Genomic DNA, 10,400 nt, shown 5'->3' on the forward strand with positions numbered 1-10,400 from the left:
TATTTATCACAAACTTTTGTTTTTTGGCAATTTGAAAATGAAATAAAATAAAGTAGGTAGGCTGTAGAAAGAAAAGAACATCTTATCTAAAACAAGCAAACGACTGATAATAAAAAAGTGTTTTTGATCAAAAAAGTATTGTAACGTCTTTAAAAGTAATGATGTAAAATAAAATTATGTAAAAAATAAACATTTTGCCCATAATTAACTACACGACTGGATTCATAGCTATCCAATATATATTTTCAACCAATTCGTTTTGTTTTTCTGAAAAATCTGAAGTTAGAGGTTAAATCTAATGATGTGACATTGCAATAAAATAACCCCGACATTGAAGAAGCTGGCTGACCTTGATTATGATTATTGTGTTACGTAGATGATGTGCTAAAGAAAATTACTTTTATTATTCACACATACATAATATGATGCTGTAGTCCAGATAATGATAGAATAGTGACAGAAAAGTAACTAAGTTGCCAACATCCTCCCCACAGAAATTTCGCGGGAAAGTACATTTTAGTAGGAATGTCTTAAAAAAAGCAGCTTTAATATTGCACACAGTAATATAACTGCGTTTCGGCGCTAGGGAATAAAAAGTTAATAATTTGAATGTTAGTCAATGTGTCCTAACCATGGAGGTAGTATTTACTATACTAGGTCCATGATCCTAACCTCCAAAAATTGTAATAAAAATATTTAGAATAAGTGCACACATCTTACCGCATAGTTGTGGAATATGTTGGTAACATCATTCATGGCATTCTCCATGGCACAGTTTTCCGTATTTTAAAACTTTTACAATAAAAAATGTCAAAATTCTGTCCGCGTAGGAATATTTAGTGCCATTTAGCATAGCTTTTCTAGTACGTTTCTTGTTATAAAGTTTTTCACCAAGATGTCAAAAAAGTAAAATCTATCAGTTTACAAAGTATAGTTGTTTTTTTTTTCATTTGTAACGTTATAAGAAGTTATGATAAATAACGATTAATGATAAACAAAGGTACAATAAAGAAAAGAATAAAAAAAACAGAAAAACACCTACATGTAGGAGTAAGTATGTACATTCTAGCACATTATCAAAAAAATAATATTTCGTTTGGAGAAAATAAAAACATTAGTGTCAACATTCCTGATAGAACTTGATTCACATTCGGATAAAATTCCTTATGTATAGAACCTATATTTACAAAATAAATAAAAATTATCAAATTTTTCAAATACGCCTTATCCAAATTATCAGATTATAATTTAATAAATATTGCGATTTAAGCTATCAGTTAAAATGTACCTGTGGACGAGTTTATTCGTAATAATTTTGATTAGAATAGTTCTATCAAAAATTATAACATTAAGTAAAGAAAACGTTATAATATGTGTTGTAACTAGAACTTATAATTATTCAACACTACACATTGATCCACCTGTTGATGTAAAGGGTAAGAAAATCAAATCTATTTATATAATAAAAAATTTATTACTTATCAATAATAGATTTGACGTCACATCATATTGTTAACAAAAACATTTATATAGAAACTTTGAATACGGCGCCAATCCAAAATCGGGAATATAAGTGCAAGGGAAAACATTACACAAATGTAAATTATGACCACTTCCAGAATAAACCTGGATATTTAGACGAACAATTCAATCTAACTTGTAGTGAAGTTTTGGGAATAAACTACCCATTTTGTGACAAGTACAAAATTTGTATAGGAAATCACTGTGAATGTGCATGGGGTTATGAAAAACCCGCTTGTACTCAAAGTGCTTTACTTTAAAATATCTTTGTATTCTGTGTTAACAGTAAATTTTCTAGTTTGTAAAAACGGCTACTGGGGCTTTAGTTGTCTTAGGAAATGTGACTTAGATTGTGAAGTATGTGATCCTAAAAAAGGTTGTATTTGTAAAAAACAAGTTGCACTACAGCCAATTGATGGATGTTATAACAAATTACACGATCAAATTATATTTCAACGAATTTTTATAACAATGCTAGGTCTTTTTCCATTAGTTATTGGAGTTGCCGTAATCATAACATTATATAAGAAGAAAAAAAAATCAAATACAAATATAGAAAGTATTCCATTAACTAAAATTACAATCGACGACGAAAAAAATAAAGATATGCAAACAAATACTTTTGAGCAGAGTTTCAAAATGGAAAAAAAGGTAAGTTAATCAAATATATGTTTATCAACACTAAAAAGAGCAACCGGTGCCACACTGTGGCGTTTTACTTTAAAAGTAACCAGAGTCCAAATTTCCGTTGCTTTACGCAAGAAGAAAAAATAGTACATATCCTTCAAAGTAAAAGGTCTTTTTGTGCTTCGACTAGTTGTCGGCCTCGACTTCGCTCGACCTTCAATCTCTGAGCTTAGTACAAAAAGATTCACTTCTAGTCTTACAAGGATATAATCTACTATTTTCACAAAGTTTGTTTTCTACAGGGTTTGATCATAATTTTCACCACTTTTAGGTTTCCCCACTTGTAAGTAACATAGAAAAGAATTACTTTGAAAATACTGTAATCGACAAAATAAAAAACAAACAAATAGAAGAAGAATTCCTTGTAAGTGTTTCATGTACGAGTATGAGATTGTAACACATGATTTTATCCATTTACTGCAGGCCATTCCCCATGTAACTAAAAAAACAACAAACATAGCTTTGGAAAAGATAAATATAAACAAAAATAAAGACAACAAGCATCTACCTTGTAAGTACCTACATAATTGAAAAAAAAAAGACATTTTTTTTTAGATGATCAAAATAGAGTTATCCTTAAGGATATGGAAGGTGTAGGAAAAGGAGATTATATCAATGCTAGTTATATTAATGTAAATTTGAGACTATTACTCAACAGAAAAAATTAAAAACAATTCACATTGCAGGGGTATAATCGTCCCAAGACCTACATTGCATGTCCTGGTCCCAAATTCTACACAATAAAAGATTTCTGGAGAATGATATGGCAAGAACAAGTTGAGACAATTATAATGGCTTCAAATTTCATAGAAAAACAAAACGTGTAAATCGTTTTAATGTTTTTAATACTATTTTACATTCTTCTTTAGAGAATGTCTGCTGAGTATTTTCCTCAAAAGTTAAACGGTATGTTTGAGTGTGGTTCAATTATAATTCTTTTAACCAAAGAAGAAAACTCTGAATGTTATATTAAACGTACAGTGGAAGTTCGTTATAATGACTGTGAAAGAATAATCCAACATTTCCAATTAAAAAAGCAACATTTTTTTTCCTCAAATAATTTGTTACCAATTGTAAAAAAGATGAGAACTAATTACAAAACAAGTTCGGCTCCGATTTTAATTCACTCCGGGTAATCTTCAAAGAAAAATTGTTTATAACAAATTTTTTTTTTAAAAATTCTAGTTTTGGTGCTAACAGGACAGGAACTTTGATTTTATGTGACTTGGCAATTCAAATGCTTGAACTTGAAAACAAAGTCAATTTTTATGAATTAGCAAAAAATTTACGAGAGCAAAGGTTTGGAACTGTGAATCAATTGGTAACATTTTTTCCTATTGTTTCTACAACTCACGAGGTGTTTTAGGACCATTATATTTTAGCTCATTTAGTTGTACTAGAATATTTAATGGAAGAACAATTTCCGTTTGAAACTAATGCTGAAGAAAATGTTCAAATTGCAGTAACAAATCAAAGACAAAAACTCGAGCGTCAGCTGAAATACGTGGAAAAGTTACATGAGCATGACAAAATCTTACAATCTTTTGGCCAAAAAACACATTTTCTTAATTGTCCAACAAATTTTGGTAAGTATTTTACATAATATTTTAATTGCCATTAAAAAAAAAATTAGTTCATGGCTATGAAATAAGCAAAAAATATATAATCACTCCAAAACCAAAAGGAAACTTAAATGCCAAATTCTGGCTAATGGTGGCTCACGAATCGACAAGCTGTGTTTTATTTTTAAACAAATTGGAACAAAATGTAAGTCAAAATATTTTTTAGAATAAAAAAAATAATCAAATGTAGGTTCGTCCTTTTAGGGAAGAAACTCGCAATTTCGTCATTAATATCCAAATTTTAAACCGTACTGATACCCCTTATTATATTTTAAGCAAAATAGCTTTATTGATTTATGGAAAACAATCAAAAATAGTAAGTTTTTCTGAAACAAAAGCTTCAGAAAATTATAATTTAAATTACAGGTCACATGTAAAAAAAATGTATCATTTTACGAATATAAAAACCATCCAAAACGATCACCAACTGTCAACATTTTAAAATTGATCTGTGATATCAAGAAACACAATCAGATTATAATTCCCAGCAGGTGAGTAAAATCGAATTTTTGACAAATTAATTAATTGACTAATTAATTCTTCACTAGTGATGGTGTTGAAACAATTGGTATTTTCCTAGTTTTATCTTACGTAATACGAAAATATGAAACTGAAATGGCAATAGATGTGTGTAATGCAATACGTACAGTAAGACAAAGTGACGTTCGATTCGTTAACACTTTGGTAAGTTTAAATCACACAAAAACATTGTTTTACATTGTTTATTTTTACAGAAAACATTAGAATTTATTTACACGTGTATATCAGAATATTTAAGAAATTTCGAAGATTATAATATTATTGATACGTAGCTAACAAAACCGATTTTAAACAAATAATAGACTCGATTGAATGTTGTAAATCGAGGCGACAGACCTGCTATATGCGCTCTAATTATAACATGAGAAATTAGCCAAATTTCATTATTTACTGTCCACTACCGAATAACCTCGACTGTAAGTGTATACTTGCCTCCGTGATATTAAAGTTCAAACTGTGAGGTTGTGGTAAATTTTACTACTTAACCTTGTTCTCGTTGGACAATTGTTTTATATTAATTAAAAAATCTGGTGTGAACATCACACGACTTTCCTTATTTTACTTATTTGGAAAACATCCTTACGACAATAATTTAGTGTTGGAAATTCGAGTAGCAAACCTAACTTTTGCGTTAGTGCTATTTGCCGGATTACACGCGAAATAGATCTTAGTTGTCGCGGTCGAACGGTGCGACCGATTTTTACCAATTGTTTCGTGCTGCGTCCCCCCCTTTCCTACAAGTAACTTATATACCAAATTTCAAGTTTCTAGCTCTTATCGTTCTCGAGTATACTGTTTACAGACAGACACACACACATACCACAAACCAACATCTTTGGTGTCTTGAAGCTATAATTCGGCCAGAAATGTAAAAATATAGGTAGGTCAAATTTCAGCCAATTACAATACTTTCCTTATAGAATAAGGAAAGTATAAAGAAAAAAATCTGATGTAAACTTCACACAACTTTCTTTATCCTACTTATTTGGAAAACATCCTAATAACGACAATTATTTGGTGTAACCTTTGCGTTAGTGCCACCTGCCGGATTACGACACAACACACTTTTTACACACAATGCGTTTCAATCATAAAGTTATATTCTCACCTGAAGATAAGTGGTCATCTGAAATGCGTTGTGTTTAAAATAAAAGTTTGTTGTGTCGGGTTTAAATTGTATTTGTGTTCCTTATTTCCACACCAAGAAGATCCAACAAGAAATATTCATCAATAATAAAACAACATAACCACAGCATACTATAACATAATTTTTAACTAAATTATTCATTATTTTAGCCCTAGCTTACCAAAAAAATTATTAAGAAGCCGTGGATGTCGACAAAAATAGAAGAAATAAATAAAATTAAAATAAATAAAGCTGTATCCGAAATTGTAACTCTATTTAATGTTATTTGTGGCAAAATTTTTGTACCTTTTCTAAGTAATTGTAAAGAATATATACAAGATCATCAGTATCATAAAAAATTGTCAAATGTGAAAAAATAAATGTCAAAATTTTTTTGACACAGAATTTTTTAAACATTATTTCCATGTTCCTGGTATCTTATCTTACTTGAATTTTTTCTCTGAGGAGCGAGTTCTAACACACCCTGTATATGTATATCTTTTTTATATTTATTAAACATTTAACCTACGACAAACACAGTAGCCACAAAACACTAGAATGAACAAAAAATACATTTCCAATCCCAGGAATAAACAGAAGAATAAAAAAACTTTAGTTTTATTGCACTTATAAACATTCCAATTTAAAAAAATCGTTTCTTTAAATTTTGTGCAAGTCATGTTTTTTTTTAATTGTATAATTGCATTATCAGTTTAAAGCATCGCCGTCTTCATAGAAATAATCCTTTTCTCGCCTGGGCATTTTTTGAGTTCAAGTGATTCCCGTTGGCGCTTTAATCTGGGGAAAATTTTTAACAAATTCAGTTTTTTAGCTTAAAGGGTTCAATCTCATAATATCAATTCTCCCTGGCGTATTTAGTTTTGTTGTATCCTTCCTTCACAGCATTTATTAATTGCGTTATTTTTCGTTAATAATTAAAAATTATTCAGTTTTTCCTTAGTAACCCCCGTAACTAAGAAAAAATCGGAATCACTGCTCCAATGCATTTTTTACGAAACGCCCAGGCGGGATATTGATACATTTGATTAAGGAGGCGATGGTCTAAAGTATTTCAAAATTGATGAATCGATGTATTTTGTATACTTGCAGTAGAATTTAGAAAAGATTACCAAAAAAAAAAAGGAAGTTAACCGCAATTAACTTCAAAATCCTGAAATCTGATTGGTGTTCATCAAAATTCAACCAGTCACGTAACGAATTAACTTTAATTGCAACGAAATATTTAATTCGGCTTCTATAAACCCACCCTTATTAATCTTATAATCTTCACTACAATAATTATTAATAGCAGTAAATGTTTCGAAATATAATTGTTTTATTTGTATTGTAAAATTTACTTCAAATTGTCTGATAGTAGTATCTATAACCTTAAATATAATGGCTGATGAAACAGCAAAATTAATATTTTGTAATTAATTTTTACACAAAACACATGCGTAGCAATTTTTGCAGTATTCTGCTAAAAAATATAGAAAAAATCCTACCTTTGTTGTCCTGCTGGATTCGTGTACGAACTCGTGTACAACCCCACAATTCGGTTCTTCATATCCCCATCAAAATCAACAGTTATGTTAACAGAACTACCCTTCACAAACTGTGTTCCGTCTAATTTTTTCACAGTGAGAAGTTCATATTTTTTATCCAATTCAAAAGTTCCTGGTTGATCATTGATCAAAACTTGACTCACATTTAATTTATTGTTATGCATTGCAACTTCATTCGTCGTCTCAACAATATTTGTTTCAGCGGTAACTCGTCCTTTGAAAAGTCCTGTTCTCAAGTCAGGATAAAGGTAGAGGTCGTAAATGGTTGGTATGGCGTTCCCTGGCAGGCGATATTTAGACATGTCTGGAGGAGTTTCTGTTGTTGTTGTTGTTGTAATTTTTGTTGTTGTAGCAGTCACTAAAGAAGTTGTTTTTGTAACAACTCCTGATGTAGTTGTGATGTTTTCGTCGAGTTTTGTTTTTAAATCAGCATTTTCAATTCCTAGTACTATAGTCGAAATTCCTAATGCTGTTGTAGCTACAATAAAAAACAACAGAATTTTATGAGCAAAAATGAACGAAAATAAAGACATTTTTAAAGTCGCACGTACAACAAAACAACTACCGCGAAAATACTCACTATATAGAAACATTTTATTTCTTATTGTAACATTTTGTTATCTGTCTTTTTAATCATCTCCTAATCCCATACAATAAGAGCAAATTATTATTTTACACTCTTATCAAAAGGTAAAATATTTCTAAGCAAAGAATCAGTCATAACTGATGAGTTATGTATTACATATTAGCGTTGACAGGTTATTAATATTATTATTGATAAAAAACACTTATAAATGGACAATTTAAAAAAATTTAATGTGAAATAAACCAAACATTTTTCACAATCTGACACCTATATCATGACAAATGACACATATTTTAATTTTTGTTCAATTGTAAATATCGTATGATTAAACAATTTTAAAAAAATATATGAAAAGATTCATTTATTTTTCATAAAAACATAGTATATTACAGTATAGTATAGTAAATTAAATATATTAACTTTTAAAAAAATTTTAACGAGGTTATAGCCTAAAAAATTATTCCCAATTGATCAAGAATAACTGTTTCAGTTGGGAACAGAATAGAAAGCATTTTCTTTTCTGCAATTTGCAACCCTAAAATATCTGGTTTAAATTTGAATATGTCCAATGATAGTACAGTTGGAGACAAAATACTTTGGCCGTCACTTTTCTGACACTTTTGTAATTCAAGCTTTAACATTAAAATGAATGACAATTTCAAATTAATGACAGCTATTATATTTTCCTATCAAAAATATGTACATACAACTTGTCAACTATGATTGACAGTAGCTAAAAATAAGGTTAACAGTCCTAAAGCATGCTTTACAATTGAATCTCACTCAAGTGACACTGACGACCAAAGTATTTTGTCTCCAACTGTACTCGTCGAATAAATAACTATTGACTTTTAATTACTTCCAAAATATGTGCAAATTATCTCAGATAATAATGCTTAAATGTCAATAAAAAGTAAATACCATGAAAAGTTAGTCTCAAGCTATCAACAACCGTAGGTGTTGTACTAGTCCACAGTTGTAATGCGGTTTAATATAATACTAGAGGGCGCTTCTTAATATACAGAATGCGCCAGAACTCGCGCCCCAGAGAAAAATGCTATATAAGGTAAGATACCAGGAACATAGAAAAAATGTTAAAAAAATTTTATCTATAAAAATTTCGAAGTTATGAGGGTTTAAAGTTTGCACTTTGACTCTGTTTATTTCTGTTGGAAAAATAACTTTCCAAGTTTTTTTACTATAGGCTATTAAAAGAGGAAACAAGGAAGCTGTATCCTAAATTGTAACTCTGTTCAATGTTATTTGTGGCTTTTATTGGCAAAATTTTTGTCCCTTTACTAAATAATTTTAAAAAAACATAGACAAGATCATCAGTATCATTAAATAGATATAAAAAAATGTCAAATATCAAAAAATAAATGTCAAAATTTTTTGACACATAGGATTTTTTAAACATTTTTTCATGTTCCTGGTATCTTACCTTACTTGAAAATTTTCTCTGGAGCGCGAGTTCTGGCGCACCCTGTATACTTACAATTGTTTTCAGAATAGAGAAACAAATTATTTTATTGTTTTCAGAAAAAAAATTATAAAATATCAAGTAGAATAGAAGAGTAAGCTAATGTAATTATCATAAAAAATATGAAAACGTATTGTAATGCATCGAGAATTTAGTCAGGTTCATTATTCCTCGTATTTGAAGAGTTTTTACATAAGAATTAAAAAATAATGTATAAGTATGTAAGACAAGGTTTTCCACCGTAATTTTTATTTTTTTTTCTCACTTTTCTTTAGTGAATTGCAATATTATTCCTGATACTTACATCGTTTTCTAATGTCGAGTAATTAACTAAATACGTTTTTATAAACAGACCTCGAGAGTTTTTCTGAGAAAACCCATAAAACTTGGAATATTTACGAGGGTCAAGTCAAGCCACCCCCGAGTGGTCGATGATCGAAACCAGATGTCTTTAAGACTGTGAGAACCAATTCTCCAAAAATCGTCGAGTTAGAATTAGTTTTAACCCACACTTCATCGGGGTAGTTTGAGTTCGAGTGTGAGTGTTTATTACAAATTATTATTCAAAGGTGAGTTTGTCACTGAGTAATCTGGGTTCCATTGGTGTGAGTGAGTTATCACAGAGTAATCTTGGTTCTATTGGTGTGTGATATTTTCCAATCCAATAAGAGGTAGAGATTCGTGATATTTGCCATATCAACGGTAGGGTGAGTCGTTTAATAATTATTTTAATCGCTGTGATGTTGATATTTATCATTGTTGAAAACATTCATCAGAAACCTGGGTGAGTATTGAGTAGGGTATCAAACTGTAGTTGATTTGATGCGCTATAAATTAGTTGATGGTATTTAATTGGAAGATATTGAAGTTGATAATATTTTATGAGATTGATATTTGAATTGATTGTTGATAATTGATGAATATTATTAAGTTGAGCCCCGACATGTCGAGCTAAACTATTAGTCTGTCTATCCTCTTTTATCCACGGCTAGTCGTCGAGCAGGACGGGTCAGTGGGATACTACCTGTCCATTGCACCGCTGAGTCTAGTCCAACAGGTGACTCTGGAGGGTCACGGCGTCGTGAGGCCTCCAGGTCTYGTTTTTGTTTTGTTTGTGGGGTTAGCACTCTGGAGCGGCCACCGCACCTGCGCCCATTGCACAACCAGGTCTAGATGAAGAATAGTCTCTGGAGGAGGGGTGCCAAAAGGTGGTCATTGCACTCCCAGTGCCCCGTTTGGTTGAGGTATCCTGGAATGAGCCCATCATCGGTGT

At 30.5% G+C, this 10,400-nt stretch overlaps 2 protein-coding genes across 6 annotated transcripts in view; one reads left to right on the forward strand and one right to left on the reverse strand.

Annotated features, from left to right (window-relative positions):
• The window catches only part of LOC123009496 (glutamyl aminopeptidase-like), a 34,964-nt gene that overhangs the window by 20,813 nt on the left and 3,751 nt on the right, over nucleotides 1-10,400 (reverse strand). For both annotated transcript variants that reach the window (XM_044405864.1, XM_044405866.1), the window contains one exon: nucleotides 7,002-7,539. In XM_044405864.1, the coding sequence (XP_044261799.1) occupies nucleotides 7,002-7,539 (538 nt within the window). The remainder of the gene's footprint in view (nucleotides 1-7,001; nucleotides 7,540-10,400) is intronic.
• On the forward strand, nucleotides 1,268-5,711 carry LOC123009497 (receptor-type tyrosine-protein phosphatase epsilon-like). Of its 4 annotated transcripts, none has more exons than XR_006413015.1 (16): nucleotides 1,268-1,436; nucleotides 1,492-1,767; nucleotides 1,820-2,172; nucleotides 2,480-2,572; nucleotides 2,632-2,719; nucleotides 2,764-2,840; nucleotides 2,895-3,029; nucleotides 3,078-3,340; nucleotides 3,394-3,529; nucleotides 3,575-3,794; nucleotides 3,842-3,975; nucleotides 4,021-4,146; nucleotides 4,197-4,321; nucleotides 4,379-4,514; nucleotides 4,565-5,250; nucleotides 5,667-5,711. XR_006413015.1 is itself a non-coding variant. In XM_044405867.1 (15 exons), the coding sequence occupies exons 1-15, from the start codon at nucleotides 1,283-1,285 to the stop codon at nucleotides 4,640-4,642; spliced, it is 2,394 nt and encodes a 797-aa protein (XP_044261802.1). In that variant the 5' UTR covers nucleotides 1,268-1,282; the 3' UTR covers nucleotides 4,643-5,617. The 4 variants fall into 4 exon arrangements, 2 of the variants coding, with proteins under 2 accessions (XP_044261802.1, XP_044261803.1); XR_006413016.1 differs by lacking the exon at nucleotides 5,667-5,711 and adding an exon at nucleotides 5,291-5,617 and having other exon boundaries at nucleotides 4,565-5,238; XM_044405867.1 differs by lacking the exon at nucleotides 5,667-5,711 and having other exon boundaries at nucleotides 4,565-5,617.

The sequence above is a fragment of the Tribolium madens genome, unplaced genomic scaffold (assembly GCF_015345945.1).
Source record: "Tribolium madens isolate multiple individuals breed KSU strain unplaced genomic scaffold, Tmad_KSU_1.1 Scaffold_7;HRSCAF=85;Tcas5.2_LG10, whole genome shotgun sequence".
NCBI classification, from domain to species: domain Eukaryota; kingdom Metazoa; phylum Arthropoda; class Insecta; order Coleoptera; family Tenebrionidae; genus Tribolium; species Tribolium madens.

Coding starts and splice junctions, on each gene's coding strand:
- LOC123009497 (XM_044405867.1), top strand. CDS start 1,283: ATGTACCTGTGGACGAGTTTATTCGTAATAATTTTGATTAGAATAGTT. Junction 1,768..1,819: donor AAAACCCGCTTGTACTCAAA/GTGCTTTACTTT, acceptor TAAATTTTCTAG/TTTGTAAAAACGGCTACTGG. Junction 3,341..3,393: donor CCGATTTTAATTCACTCCGG/GTAATCTTCAAA, acceptor TAAAAATTCTAG/TTTTGGTGCTAACAGGACAG.